Source organism: Petromyzon marinus, chromosome 19 (genome assembly GCF_048934315.1).
Source record: "Petromyzon marinus isolate PM22_M1 ecotype Great Lakes invasive population chromosome 19, UKy_Petmar_22M1.pri1.0, whole genome shotgun sequence".
Taxonomy (NCBI): domain Eukaryota; kingdom Metazoa; phylum Chordata; class Hyperoartia; order Petromyzontiformes; family Petromyzontidae; genus Petromyzon; species Petromyzon marinus.
Genome location: NC_133685.1, coordinates 2,167,539 through 2,183,667, shown reverse-complemented (window position 1 = coordinate 2,183,667; position 16,129 = coordinate 2,167,539). Strand labels below are relative to the sequence as shown.

The 16,129-nt window shown below is 51.9% G+C and overlaps 1 protein-coding gene across 2 annotated transcripts; it reads left to right on the top strand.

The window, feature by feature from the left end:
• The first annotated feature begins 3,291 nt into the window (after nt 1-3,291).
• Nucleotides 3,292-14,699, top strand: DNAJC14 (DnaJ heat shock protein family (Hsp40) member C14). 2 transcript variants are annotated; one of them, XM_076068052.1, is made up of 8 exons: nt 3,292-3,566; nt 8,142-9,594; nt 10,311-10,534; nt 11,169-11,275; nt 11,712-11,831; nt 12,001-12,161; nt 12,985-13,087; nt 13,768-14,699. In XM_076068052.1, exons 2-8 carry the CDS (start codon nt 8,301-8,303, stop codon nt 14,090-14,092), a joined length of 2,334 nt encoding a protein of 777 aa, XP_075924167.1. In that variant the 5' UTR covers nt 3,292-3,566; nt 8,142-8,300; the 3' UTR covers nt 14,093-14,699. The 2 variants fall into 2 exon arrangements, with proteins under 2 accessions (XP_075924167.1, XP_032813192.1); XM_032957301.2 differs by having other exon boundaries at nt 3,292-3,572.
• The last annotated feature ends 1,430 nt before the right edge of the window (nt 14,700-16,129 follow it).

The window sequence follows — 16,129 nt, the reverse complement described above, 5'->3', positions numbered from 1 at the left end:
CTATAGTACTATACCGCCTTCAACTTTTACGAACGACTGGGTGTTTAAAGTTAGCGATTTGTCGTATTATCTGGCTGTATAGAAAATGAAAAAATACAATTACTTTACTATGCAAGTTAAATATTTGTGTTTTAATATTTACGTGTTTTTTGTTTGTTATTTAGGGCCCCTTTATAACATATGCTACAAGCCCCGCACGAGCTTAATCCGGAACTGCCCATCACGAGGGAGAAACACAAACACATAGACAAAACGCATGTTGTTGCCCGCATTGAAACGGCTGAACGCCGCACGGACCCGCAACAACTCAATTCGCCTGATACCAGAGCACGTGTGGGTTGACAAGCCATGCAGTTTCACGGCGGGGGGGGGGGACATCACTGAGGTCAACAACGTTGCCCCTGACGTGCGGCGTGGCCCATCAACCCCTGGCTGCCTCCGACTCCGCTTAAAACGAAATGCCGAGTATGGCATTTCGCCTGAACTGCATTTCTGTACGCACTTTTCAGCGTTTGTTCGCTGTTATCTGCCCTTCGAGGTTATTTTCATCCGATTATAATAGAATCAACGAAGCCTATTTAACAAGGTCATCATCATCATAATAATAACGACTCTAATGCATCGCAGCCCTTTGTCAAATCCACTGCTGGATGAAGAGCCTGCAACCCCCACGCCGGTGTCGGTAAATAGACCATACTTCACCACTCTAGGTAAACAGACCATACTTCACCACTCTAGGTAAATAGACCATAATTCACCACTCTAGGTAAATAGACCATACTTCACCACTCTAGGTAAACAGACCATACTTCACCACGCTAGGTAAATAGACCATACTTCACCACTCTAGGTCAATAGACCATACTTCACCACTAGGTAAATAGACTTCACCACTCTAGGTAAATAGACCATACTTCACCACTCTAGGTAAAGTGACCATACTTCACCACTCTCGGTAAATAGACCATACTTCACCACTCTAGGTCAATAGACCATACTTCACCACTCTAGGTAAACAGACCATACTTCACCACTCTAGGTAAATAGACCATACTTCACCACTCTAGGTAAACAGACCATACTTCACCACGCTAGGTAAATAGACCATACTTCACCACTCTAGGTAAACAGACCATACTTCACCACGCTAGGTAAATAGACCATACTCCACCACTCTAGGTAAATAGACCATACTTCACCACTCTAGGTAAATAGACCATAGTTCACCACTCTAGGTAAATAGACCATACTTCACCACTCTAGGTAAATAGACCATACTTCACCACTCTAGGTAAATAGACCATACTTCTCCACTCTCAGTAAATAGACCATACTTCACCACTCTAGGTAAATAGACCATACTTCACCACTCTAGGTAAACAGACCATACTTCACCACTCTAGGTAAATAGACCATACTTCACCACTCTAGGTAAATAGACCATACTTCACCACTCGGTAAATATACCATACTTCACCACTCTAGGTCAATAGACCATACTTCACCACTCTAGGTAAATAGACCATACTTCACCACTCTAGGTAAATAGACTTCACCACTCTAGGTAAATAGACCATACTTCACCACTCTAGGTAAATAGACCATACTTCACCACTCTAGGTAAACAGACCATACTTCACCACTCTAGGTAAATAGACCATACTTCACCACTCTAGGTAAATAGACTTCACCACTCTAGGTAAATAGACCATACTTCACCACTCTAGGTAAATAGACCATACTTCACCACTCTAGGTAAACAGACCATACTTCACCACTCTAGGTAAATAGACCATACTTCACCACTCTAGGTAAATAGACCATACTTCACCACTCTCGGTAAATATACCATACTTTACCACTCTAGGTCAATAGACCATACTTCACCACTCTAGGTAAATAGACCATACTTCACCACTCTAGGTAAATAGACTTCACCACTCTAGGTAAATAGACCATACTTCACCACTCTAGGTAAATAGACCATACTTCTCCACTCTCAGTAAATAGACCATACTTCACCACTCTAGGTAAATAGACCATACTTCACCACTCTAGGTAAACAGACCATACTTCACCACTCTAGGTCAATAGACCATACTTCACCACTCTATGTAAATAGACCATACTTCACCACTCTAGGTAAATAGACTTCACCACTCTAGGTAAATAGACCATACTTCACCACTCTAGGTAAATAGACCATACTTCACCACTCTAGGTAAATAGACCATACTTCACCACTCTAGGTAAACAGACCATACTTCACCACTCTAGGTAAATAGACCATACTTCACCACTCTAGGTAAATAGACCATACTTCTCCACTCTCAGTAAATAGACCATACTTCACCACTCTAGGTAAATAGACCATACTTCACCACTCGGTAAATATACCATACTTCACCACTCTAGGTCAATAGACCATACTTCACCACTCTAGGTAAATAGACCATACTTCACCACTCTAGGTAAATAGACTTCACCACTCTAGGTAAATAGACCATACTTCACCACTCTAGGTAAATAGACCATACTTCACCACTCTAGGTAAACAGACCATACTTCACCACTCTAGGTAAATAGACCATACTTCACCACTCTAGGTAAATAGACTTCACCACTCTAGGTAAATAGACCATACTTCACCACTCTAGGTAAATAGACCATACTTCACCACTCTAGGTAAACAGACCATACTTCACCACTCTAGGTAAATAGACCATACTTCACCACTCTAGGTAAATAGACCATACTTCACCACTCTCGGTAAATATACCATACTTCACCACTCTAGGTCAATAGACCATACTTCACCACTCTAGGTAAATAGACCATACTTCACCACTCTAGGTAAATAGACTTCACCACTCTAGGTAAATAGACCATACTTCACCACTCTAGGTAAATAGACCATACTTCTCCACTATCAGTAAATAGACCATACTTCACCACTCTAGGTAAATAGACCATACTTCACCACTCTAGGTAAACAGACCATACTTCACCACTCTAGGTCAATAGACCATACTTCACCACTCTAGGTAAATAGACCATACTTCACCACTCTAGGTAAATAGACTTCACCACTCTAGGTAAATAGACCATACTTCACCACTCTAGGTAAATAGACCATACTTCACCACTCTAGGTAAATAGACCATACTTCACCACTCTAGGTAAACAGACCATACTTCACCACTCTAGGTAAATAGACCATACTTCACCACTCTAGGTCAATAGACCATACTTCACCATTCCGGTCCTCTCCGTGACGACACCGCCGCCGCCGGGGGTCGCGGGGTCACGGCGGTCACGTGACGCGGCCGTCATGGCGGCGGGCGTTCGGCGTGGTGGTGGCGGCGGCGGTGGAGGTGGAAGAGGAGGAGGCGAAGTGACGGCCTCGGAGCTTCAGCGTTGAGCTCCTTGTTGTCACCCGCTGCTGCTGCTGCTACAGCCACTGCTGCTGTTGCTGCTGCTGCCACAGAGCTGTCGCTGCAGGGTGTTTCGTTTCATTCGCCGCTACGCACAGCTCGGAGAGCGGAGGACGGACACGGCAACGCTTGGCACGGGTACGCAGGGGCCTACAGCTGGGGGCTCGGCCCTAGGGGCGTCGTGGTGAGGGGATATCTGAGCTTGAGGGGTTCCGTGGTTGAGGTGGCTGGGGGTCTCCACGGGCTCCCCTAACTCCCTCACGAACCTCCCCCCCCCCCCCCGGAGTTTGGCGGTGCCGGAGTGTCGCGGCTGCGTGGTGCGAGACGCCCAAGGGGTCAGTGGGTTCCGGGGTTGAGGCTCCGCACTATAAACAGTCGGGGGATTGGGGTTTTTTTTAACCTCTAGACGGTCTCCAGACGTTCCCGAGTGGGCTCTGTCGTTGAGGATTCTTCGGCTCTCGGTGGCAATGTCTTTAGCGGGTTTACGTGCTCTGCGCGGCCCTCTGACGCCCACGGGGTTTGGATTGTCTACCCAGCGGTGCCGGGCATCTGCAACGTTGTTTTCGAAAGGGTTCAAAGGTTTTAGAGTTTTAGAGTTGGTGGGAGGGGGGGAGAGTTCGGAAGTGGAGGTGTGCGTCGATTGGAGTTGCGAGGGTGAATCGTTCTCTCGAGGGGGGTCCAGAGGTCAGGCGTTCTGGGAGTTGTGTGGGTTTGCGCGTTAACAGACCCCAGGGTTTATGGGTTCCGGATTCAAGGAAAACGGTTCACGGGGTGTGGGGTTCTGCAGGGTTATAGGTTTCCAGCGGTTCGGGGGGTTTGAACTAAGGTCTGCAAGCCTTAGAAGTTCTAAGGCTGCGCGCGGGGCGGTTGCATCGGACCGAGTGCTCAGAGTTACTGCGTCCCGGCATCCAAGGTAACGGGGTGGTGGTGGGGGGGTGTCACTGGTTCTACGTCCCACAGTCCAGGGATTTGTAGAACCCCCTCATGGTTCTGCATCTGGACCGTGAAGATGTTGGGGATCCGAGCTTCCTGTACCTGGAGTCCCCGGGGGTTCTGTGGTTGGGGTCGATGTCTGGAATCTGGGGTCCGAAGCACCTCCGATTAGCACGGTTGGCTACGTATGGTGCGAAATAAGTTCGGCACACATTCAGGGTGTACAGGTTCCACGTCCGTTCCTGCCGCAGTTTTTCTCAGTTGTTGCAACGCAGCTCTCTCCCCCCCCTTCTCCCCGGTGTCCCGACGTTTCGCTGCACGCGCAGGGAGCGTCTTGAGAAACTGAATTGTGCAGCTTATCGTGCATGTATGTATGTACGTTGAGTTTCTTTACGTAGATAGTCTGCCATCGGATGTCATATATGTACACACGGTGCATGTGTATAGCATTGTGCCTGCTGCCGGTTTCGTTGCCGAGTCAAGAAACCTGCAAGCCGCCGCCTCTCGCTGTTGCCCTCGATGAGAGAGGAAGTGAGGCGACTACCCTTAAACACATGGGAGAGATGTGTGTGTGTGTCTTCTTGTTCATTTCAGTTTCAATTTATTTGGTACGAGGGGGTGGGTGACAGCACCACGCCCGGCCGCCTTTGTCTCCCCAGTGGCGATGTTCACACACCACAGCAGTTACTCGTTTGAGGCTGAGTCGACCTAGGGGAGGCCCAGGAGCGGTTAAAATAATCGTCGCCGGTGGTGGCTGTGAGTGGGAATCGAACTCGGGTCGCCGGGTTCGTAGCGCGGCGCGCTAACCGCTACGCTACAATGCGTTACGCTTCCACATGCGCGGGTCACGTGACAGATTTGACGACGTCACGGCCCACTTGCCGTGCAAAAAATATATGCATTATTGAGCTCCCCCAAAATAACCACTGAAGTGGTTTTTTAATAATTTTTGCATGGAGTACAGTCTGGAAAGTACCCACATCGCAAATTTCAAGTTTGTTGCATGTCGGGAAGTACGATGAACATTTTGAACAGACGCACATAATCACAAATTTGCCTTTTATATATCTGGAGATAGCCCTGTGAGCCATTCGGCTCTTGAATCGGGTGCAACCGCAACATACAAAACACATGAACAAGAAAACATCTTAAAGTGACTATACGCAAACAGGAAAATCCAGGAAAAACAGCAAAAATCTTCCAGTAAAATCACCGTAACGCTCTGTGCAACAAATCCCAGTGGGATGCAAGTCAAACAACAACAACCACAAGACAACTTAGAATTAAAGCCATTATTCTAACTCCGTGCTACAACAAAAAAACATGGCCCAACCAAAAAAACTTTTCGAAATCACCAAAATAAAGCCATAAAAGCATTGTAACAGTGATCATAGGAACTGTGACCGAAACTTCACAATAATCACGGCAGCACCCGTGATCAATTCGCTGCTGGGTTTAAGCACGAGCCATTTCATATCCCGTCTTGAAGCCCTCAGTCCTTTGAAGGGGGTTAACCATGTCAGGGTTCTGCATTTAAGGGATCGTTACGGGAAGCTAATATTTAAAATACAGTTTTTTTTGGGGTTATATCGCGTAAATATATATAAATGTGTCGTTAAACCCGCCAACACCCGACACGACCAATTAGTAAGGTTTGTCACGTAAACAGAACATGCCAATTCGTTACGCGAAAAAACCTTACTACTGTAATTGGTTGTCGGGTGGTAGCGGGTTTAACGGCATATTTATATACTTATTTACGCGATCGAACCAAAAACACCTGTATTATGGATGACATTCCCCGCGAATGCCTACGTGTTAATATTTCAAGCTTGTACATTTCCTCATTACGCCCGACGGGTTGTACAATTAAAACTGTTGTGTTATTCCACTGCTGGATGAGGGATATGTGGGGTTGGTGAAGGCGGGGTTGTGGGGTGGAGGGATCGCCGCACAGACGCACAGTGCAGTACAGGCCAACAGTAGCTCGCGTTGCTTTGCCCTGTGCTGCTTCAAAATGTTGCCCGAGCGAGGAACTTACGCTTCCCCGTCAAGTGGAGACACGTGGGCCCGACGTTCCAGGATCGTAGTTGTTTGTATATATAATGCGGTTGATATGTTTTATGCGTGTGTACGTTACGCGAGGCAATGCCGTGTGTGTGTGTTTGCTCTTTTAAATCACTGTTGCTCAGCCACAGGCCCATCGGTGCAAAACGCCAAGTGGCCAATTGAGCTCAGCTATAATTACTTTAGATTACTTAAGAGAGACGGAGCAATGGAATTGGTTCAAGTGCAAGTGCTCGGTGGGTTATTTGACCGCAAGATCATGAGTGGCGTTGGTGGCGGTGACGGCTTGCAGAGGCCATCATCCAGCAGTGGATTGATACGAATCTAAGAAAAGAGGCAATGAGAGGGAAATCCAAAGTACAGGAAGCAGAAATATTAAACTGTGCTTTTTTTCAGAAGCGACCTGGTCACACATGATAGCTCAACCAAGTGGCTCATCGTGTGGAAATTTACAGCAGCCAAATACTCTAAACGCGTGTTGATTCTAAATGTGGAGGGAAAAACCCGAGGATCCGGAGGAGATCCACTCGACCACGAGGAGAATATGCAACCTCCAAATATACAGCAGGTGTCAGGGTCGGGATCGAACCCATGACTCCCTGTATACCAGGCAAGGCAGTTAACATCTCACCACCGTGACACCCAGTTAAGTTTTGTGGCCCGCAGTGTGGTGGTTAAACACAATTGAATTGGACAAAACGTTCTGGCTGACTGAGTCTTCAACATGTATGTTTGTATGCCGAGGTTGAGCATGGATTTCAATTATTATAGCCCAACATTTATTATCTGTCTTTCATTGCCTCCCGTTGTCTCTTCCAACTGGTATTTGTGATCTAGCGTTCTTCTAAAAGTTTGTTGAATTATTCCACCCTATGCCTGCCTATATCCCTCGTGTTAATGATTCTCATTTCACCGCAGCGGTTTGCGTTGGTTTAATGAACCAACGGGCGCAAAGCAATTTGCCCAATCCTAGATCGCAGTTTTAGTTTCTAAACTAAATTAGAGATGAAAATATCCCACGAACTTTTCATCTAATTGAGTGACTGAGCAAAGATGACATTATTGATGACTGCCCACCAAAGACCAAAAGCGTGATGATGAGACGACTCTGGCAAGAGACGAAACTAACGAGTGTGAATGAAGGCGCAGACTTAGATAATCTAGTCACTTTGTTGGAGACATCGGTGCACGGAGGAAGACCAAAAATGGTTATTAGCTATACAGTATATAAACATATCACTGTGTTCACTGTTGGCTGACCTAATTAGACTTAGAGGGATATTTGCGTGCATCTCCTATTTTTTTTAACACTGAGTGTTGATTTATTCTGTGACTGCTTTAGTCAACTAGACTAAGTGATTGACTGCATGAAAACTAAAATTCCACAAGTTGTTGTGGACCGGACTAACCACCGTTTACAACCTATGCCTCTGAACTTTGGAACTCATCACCATTCTCCTTCGCACCCTCTCTTGTTAAAACCTAGAATGCATCATCACCCTCCATTCACTTGCGCAATTAACATTTTATGTATGAAATATTGTAAGAATCCATTGTAATCTAGAGTACGCATTGTTACATGCCTATTTATCCTGTTCACAATTCAATCTGCACCTTACATCGGTGAGTTTTAATACAAAAATAAATCCACGTGTGTGTTATATGTTCGCATGCGCTCCCGACTTGACATTGGCGATGTGCTTGCAGGTCCCCTGGGCGGCGATAGCGGCGGTCGTAGCCTTCACGAGCCTCATCTCCGGGCCTGGTTCCCCTCTCCTGACGCCGACGCTCGCCCGTCTTGTGCGGTGGCGCCGGACCCATGCGGGAACCGGGATGTGGCTCCGCTGAAGGCTGGTGGACTCCCTGATGGACACGGACAGCCAGGAGCACCTGTGCAGCATCCGCTCTCCCTTTCACCGCGACCCAACTCCTGCTGGCGCTAATACGGCTGCCGCCAGTGCAAAGTGCGCAACGGGCGAGGGGGGCGGTAGCGCTGGGACCAGCGGCCCCAGCGCTCTGAGCCGGCCCCACTTGGTGGAGACTCTTGGCCCCGAGTCGGGCCCCCCCGTGCTGGATGGCATCTCGGGCAGCGCTGGCAACAGAGCGAGTCCTGGAGGGATGCATCACGGGGGCTCGGTAGAGTGCAGCGCGAGGGGTCAGGGCGTCGAACCCTCCGGATATCCCGGCTGCGAGAGCGACGCCGGTCCGGGGGAAGGCTCGCCAGGCTCCGGCGAACGAGCTGGCGGCGACGACGCCACCCTGTTCGACGGTGGTGGTGACGGTGAAGGGCTGACCAACGCCGCCCTGTTTGACAGCTCCCACACGGACACGTGCGCTCATGATCAGTGGACAGATGGAACGACCCCCGAAGAATTGGCGTCACCTCCACCGGCTGGACCAGCGCCTTCGGCGTCATGCGGCGCGACCTCTCACGAGTACGATGGCTTTCCCGAAAGCGGCAATGGCGGCAAATTGCCCGACGGCGGTATCGCCAACGGCCAGGGAGGCAAGAAGCAGAAGCGGCGAGCCGAGAGGGCGGAGGTGCCTGGCGAACGGCAGCGGGAGAGGTGCGGCTCCACGGCAGGCGCCCGGCAGGGCCACGGCAGAGCCGGCAAGAAGGGCCAGCAACGCAAGGGCGGCCGCCCGCGTACTTTGGAGGCCTTCCTGCAGCTGTGCGGGCGGCATGTGTGGACGGGCGGATCCACGCTGGTCAACACCATTGTCCTGCTGGCGGCCGTGGTCGGGGAGCTGATCGAGACGGCCGCGCTGTCGCTGGTCTCCGAGGGCGCCGCCCTCCAGCGCCGGCTGCCCCACTACTTCGCGCTGGCGCGAGCGGCTGCGGATGCCGCGAGGCGTCTCGCGGTGCGGTGGAGCGGGCGGGCGGGCACTCTGGTGGTGGCGCTGGGCTGCGCCGCTTCCGCCGCCGTGCTCACGGCCGCACTGCTGTTCCTGCGGGTGCTGCGCAAGGCGACGCTGGGGTTCGTGCTGCCGGCGCTGGAACGGCTGCCGGGCTATGCGGCGTTGTGCGGCTGGCTCCTACGGGTGCAGCCGTGGAAGGTGGTTGGGGTGGCGTGGCAGGCTGCTAGCGCGGTGGTGCGCCGAACGTGCATCGTCTGCCGGCTCGGGGAGGCGTGGATGTTTTGCCGGCAGAGGCTTGGTGGTGCGTAAGCGCGCAATCGTGCCGGGGCGATTTACACCAGGGCGGTTCCACGGTTTGGGTCGGACATTTCAGACACTTTTCCCAATGCGTCATCGCACGAGTCTCGAACGTGACGGCAAACGTGGGCAGTTCCACAAATCAGCCACCATCACGGTTAAAACTTTCAAAGTCAATCTAATAATGCAAATGGGGTTCATGGCACGTGACGCAATATGATGTCATTGTGGCGGCTCGGTTTCTCGGCCGGTACGCCTCCTGAGCTGCTCCAGGTTGGCTCGGTCATGGGCCCAGGACAGCCACGGTCCAGTTGTGCAGTGGAGAAGATGTATCGGTGTCTTAACTATGATAGCAGCAGCATTTCGACCTCCGTTTAATGTGTGGCACCACGGTGGTGAGATGTTAACTTCCTCGCCTGGTATGGAGGAGGTTGTGGGTTCGATCCCGACTCTGATGCCTGTATATTTGCGTGTCTCTCTCCCCATGTTTGCATATATTTTCTACCGGGTCCTCCGGTTTTTTTCTCCACATTTAGAAACGTGCGTTGAGAGTACAGTATTTGGTTGCAATAAATTTCCATGTGATAGCCAGGTCGCATCTGAAAAAGAAGCTAATAGCTCAATGGGCCTTACCTGGTGAAATAAAAATACTTTCGATTTTAATAATTTAGTTTCACCCAACGCTCTCCGCCTCCACCACCCCTCCTTTGGCCGGTGCAGGTGGCGCCGGCGCCGACAGGCAGGAACAGCGGAGGAGCAGTGGCAGCACAGGGCGGGCGCAGGCGACCGGCGGGAGCCGTGAGCCGGCTGGCGAGGTGGTGGAGCGCCTACTGGCGCTGGCAGGCGCGACCGAGGAAGAGATGGATCCGTACGCCGTGCTGGGGCTGGACGCCGATGTGTCCGAGTCGGAGCTGCGGCGCGCGTACAGGCGTCTCGCCGTGCTGGTAGGACGTTTAAGGCTGTGGGCAGCAGCAGCAGCAGGGGGGTCCTTTGCACCACCCTGCCCTACAGAGTGTTGGTTTAGTCAGCATGTTTAATTTGAATCAAGTCTTCAAGTCATGCTCTGTGGGTTCGCATGTAGTCAATCTCTCGAGTGGAGTCAACTAAAGCAGTCTCATTGGTCAATAACCCATAGTTATGAAATATTGGTATTAGGTGCTAATGTATTTTCTCACACCCCCAGTGTTTTCAGATCAGCCAATTGGTGAACTCAGTAAATATTTTTCCACACGTGTAGCAAATTACCATTATTGCTCTTGCTCCGTCCCCTGCAGTCTCGCATAACATCACTAAACGATCTCAGTCAGTGTCTTCATTCAGGCAAGTTCATCTTGGTCGTCTCAGGTCGTCTGTCAAGCTTTTGTCTTTGTTGAGCAGTTGTATTCACCGTGACGCCCCATGATTTACGTAAACTTGTAGTCATCGCTTGCGCTACGGAAAAAAAAAAACTGCGTTGATGAATATCATTGCCCTACAACACACACCACTAATCCTGGTATTCGTGGGTTGTGACTCATGGCATCTGTGGTGTTGTGACTGCTGCCCCCCCACCCCACCCCATCCCCCTCCCACCCCCAGGTTCATCCGGACAAGTGCCAACACCCGCGTGCCGAGGAGGCCTTCAAGGTTCTGCGAGCGGCGTGGGACATCCTGTCTGACCCCGCACGCAAACAGCAGCATGATATGTGAGGGCCCATCCCCGTTTCCTCTCACCCCGACTGTCAGCTCTGCCACCTGGCGCCTGTTCACTCGTGTATTTCTCTCCGGTTAGCGCACCAACGCGCGCATTTTCTGTGCTTGTGTATACCATTAACTGAATCGGTCCGGGGCCTCCCCTAGGTCGAATCGGCCTCAATTGAGTACCTAGTACTATGTGTAACTATCGCCACTAGGGAGACAAAGACGGCAGGGCGTGGTGCTGGCCACCCACCCCCTCGTGTGCCATGCCCGTCTTCATAGGTGCTACTTGCTAACAGCACTTGCCCCAACAGCCTGTGTAGGCTACACAGGGGACGTTTACCTTTGTGCTTTCGTGTTGTGTTTCTGGCTGTGGACACGGTGGCCTGTGTACATGTTGGCGTGCGAGCTCATTTGTGGGTGCGCGCGCGCGCGCGTTTGCAGGAAACGTGCGGAGCAGAGCGAGATGAGTCGCGCGATGGACGAGTTCTTGGTACGGCTGCACGAGGACCTCAAGGAGGCCATGAACACCATGAGCTGCACACACTGCAACGGCAAGCACCGGTGAGGGCCACCGTCACCACCGCCCTCACATTCCCCACCGCCTCCCGACCCCCCCGAGTTGGCCAGCGTCCTCTCTCTGCACTCACTGGTTGTGTCGTACTGACGAGAGTCGTTGTGCTGACCCGCCTGCTGCACCCACTCGGTGGTTGTTCCGTGCGCTTGTCGCCAGGCGGTACGAGGTGGAGCGCTCGCCGTGGGAGGCGCGCTACTGCGCCCGCTGTAACGCGCGGCACTCGGCCTCCGAGGGAGACTTCTGGGCCGAGTCGAGAATGCTCGGCTTCAAGGTCACGTTCTTCGCCTTCGTCGACGGGTGCATCTACGACGTCACAGGTGCCACTCCCTCTCTCCGCGCGACGCTGCCGCCACTCGCCTGTACCTCGGTTTTGTCGGGGTAGCTTTTGCTGGAGAGGAAGTGCCGATGTGGTGGGAAGCGGGCGGGCAGTTGAGGTCAGTAGTGGGTGTGGGCGGTGCAAAAGGTGCACCGCGCACAGATGGTGCGGCACGCATAGCGTGCCGTACGATACAAACCACGAGCATGCCACACAACACATACCACACACACACACTACATATACCACACACACACTACACATACCACACACACACAACACATACCACACACACACACAACACATACCACACACACACACTACATATACCACACAACAACAACTGACATCGCCACTAAGTGGCGGTGACATCACCATGGCGTTTTTGCCAGGCTATCTGCACGTTAAGGCCACGTGAAGTGTTGAACACCCGCTGGCAGGAGGTCATGGGACAGACCCAGGTGCCATGGGTTGACTGACCGAGATGACTGACACACATACCACACACACACCACATATACCGCACACACAACACATCACACACACACAACACATACCACATCACGCACACAAAACATATACCACACACACCGTGCATACCACATGTCACAGATATCACAAACAGACACTATATATACCACATATGCCGTCAAACCCCAATGATTTCAAATGTGTAACGGCCCTCGCACCGATGATGTCTTATCGGCGAAAGTGCCCCCACCCCCCCCCCCCCTCTGAACTGAGTGAAGTACACCGACTTCGATAGTCCAATTGCCGAATGGGAGGGGAGAGACGAATCGCGGTGGCGACTGTGTTTGCGGCAGAGTGGGCGGCGTGTCAGCAGATTCCGATTCCCGCGGACGCGCACTCGGTGGCCTACCACATGTCGCTGGGACAGAACGGGCGCGCACGCCGGCCTCCTGCCAGGTACGACCGCCCCAGCAGCCACCGCGCCTTCACGGTCGTCCAAACCACCGCGTCGTCGCCTGTCATCATCTAAACTACCGCATCATCGCCATCATCGTTCAAACTGCTGCATCATCACCATCATCCAAACCACCGCATCATCACTATCATGATCATTATGATCATCATCATCATCATCCAAACCATTACATGATCTTGTCTTCTTGTTTGTGTGTGTTTGCACATGTGTGTCTGTCCGTGTGTGTGTGCTCACGAATAGCACTTGCCCCAACAGTCTGTTAAGGCTATACAGGGGTCTTTGCCTTGTCTTTTGATGGGGAGCGGTGGTGTAGTGGTTAGCGCGCTGCGCTACGAACCTGGCGACCCAAGTTCGATTCCCGCTCACGGCCAACAGTGACAATTATCTGAACCGGTCCTGGGCCTCCCCTAGGTCGACTCAGCCTCAAATGAGTACCTGGTGCGGTGCGTAAAAACATCGGCACTGGGGGAGACAAAGGCGGCCGGGCGTGGTACTGGCCACCCACCCCCTTGTGTGTTGTTCCAGCCTTCATAGGTGTTTGATAGTAATACTTGCCTCAACAGTCTGTTAAGGCTATACATGGAGTCTTTGTCTTGTCTTGTGTGTCTTTGAGTGTATCTATGTCCGTGTCTTGCCTCATACATGTGTCTTTGCGCGTCAGGCCCCCGAGTCCCGGCCACAACGAGGAGAGCCGTCGCGAGTTCCAGGATTTCATCAATCGCCTCTTCAAGGACACCCAAGACCGCCGCCGGGGGCCAGGTGGTGCGGCCGGCTCCGCGGGCACCGCCCCACCGACCCGGGGCCCACCTCCCAGGCCGGCCAGGAGCCCCACCGACCCCACAGGCGCCTTTTCCAGCGGGCCACGGCCCGGTCCCACCACTCCCGGCGCCACTGCCTCGTCCGCCTCCTCCGCTCAACAAGAGTCCGACTCGCAGAAGCGCCGTCGCAAGGTCTACAAGAAGATGCCCAAGCGTGCGGGGCTCTGAGCGCCGTGTGGCCGGGCACCCCCACGGTGCTGCTTCTGCTGCTCTTGGCGCTCACTGCGATTGCCAACGCCCCTGGCTGCCGCCGCGGCGGTGGTAGGAAGCGGTGAGACTGCGACCCTCTGCCAGGCGACACCGATGCCATGACTCTCGGCTTCTCCGACTTGGCCTGCGGTAGATGAACGAGCGGGGAATACGAATCTGTGCGGCGTTTGCGGCCTCGGGGAGACCGATCGTGGAAGATGGTGGGGCCCTGTACAGGGTGGCGGGGGCCGCATCCCTGGGAGACGGCGGCTGAAGGCGGTGGTCGAAATGGCTGTTGAAGTGTCGTGTCGCGTGACCCAGGGGTTGGGTTTTCTGGCCCGAGATGTCACTGCAAGAATATTAGCTTTACTTTTCGTCCCGTGGCTTTTGTGAAGACAGAAGTGAAACGAGAGAGCGAGTGTGCGGTGACTTGAGTGAGTGCCTCCGATTTACCCAGGCGGCACCCTGGTGTCCTTCAATTTCCCTCCCTCCTCACCCTTCCCATCTCCTCCCCCCGACTCCCCCAGAGTTTTACTGCTTAATTCATTTTAGTTTGTTATATTTAAATAAAAAAATCATAAACAAAGCCGTATTTATTTTCGATGCTTGTGCCTGTGTGGCGAGGACGGGAGTCTCGCGTGAGTGACACGGCGTTTGTGGGGGGAGGGGGTGTGGGGGTCGAAAGGTGACCCGAGGTGAAGCCCCCAAATGGAACGAGGGCAGGCCGACCCGGTCAACGACCTTCCTCGGAGCCGCGGGGCATCGAGGTCGTCGCGCTGATGCTCGGGGGAGCAGCAATCACGCAGGCCGTGGCGCGCCCTCCATTTTAATTGACGACTCTTCGACGGGAGGTTGATGCTCCCGCCGCTGGGCCCTCGCTCGGACTCGCCAGCTTAGCGGTGGGGGATGGGGGGGAAGTTCACAGTTCAACACCTTGGCGGTGCCCCCGGTGTGTTTCCTTCAAATTGTAGGCGACGCCTGGCATTTGTTCTTAACGCGTTGCCATCTTTGTTGTTTTAATTTTGTAGGCGGTGCCCTGTTTCCCCGTCCTGCCGTGGAGGCGGAGGATGGGGTAGGAGAGGGTGGAGGGGCCACCGCTGTTGTTGTGGTTGATGCGGTTGTCACTCAAGGCACGAGTAGTGAAATTAGCAATGTTACGCAAAAAATGCTTTAACACAAGATTTATCTTCTTTGGTTCTTTCGGTAAAGTCACGTAGAATGAGAATAAAATAATAAATTGATAAAATAACACAATACAATTCTCACGACGTTTCGGCCACAACACAAGCGGCCTTCATCAGGTGAAGGGACGAGACTGTCTGGAGGACAGCACTAATGAAGGCCGCTTGTGTTGTGGCTGAAACGTCGTGAGAATTTTATTGTTATTTTATTTTATCAATTTATTATTTTATTCTCATTCTACGTGACTTTACCGAAAGAACCAAAGAAGATGAATCCTTGCAGTTACGAAAGCTTTAAATCGAAATTTAACACAAGATTTGTTTTTTTAAACATAACTTGCCCCTATTTACATGAGTCAACTGGTTTAGTAAGACCGACATGACAACACAGTTCATGCACAATTAAAATTACTTGGATGGCTGGAGTAATCATAATGCCCGATATTTAACCCAGGAAAGCTTCACTGAGTCTCGAGACTTTTCTGCTCAGGTCTTGCATTGGGATGTTTGATGGCTCATGAATAGAAACTTTATTAGCCAGATAATTCCAAGGATGATGCTCAAAGCTCTTTACGGAATCTTTTGTAGTCCTGCCGTGGAAACCATAATTGTCCTTGATTGTTTAAAAAAAAATCTCATCAAAGTCGCCCGGAATGCACCCAGTCTCATCAGATCTCGGATGAAGAAAAGAAGGCGCTGAGCCTGGATAGTGCTTGGCTCAGGGTCGTCCATGCGCAAGCGTTGTGAGCAATGCATTTTGCACCCAGCCAGCAGTCACCATCCCGCGCTGACTAGCGTGGTGAAGTATGGTCAAGTAACCCCCCCCCCCTCCCCC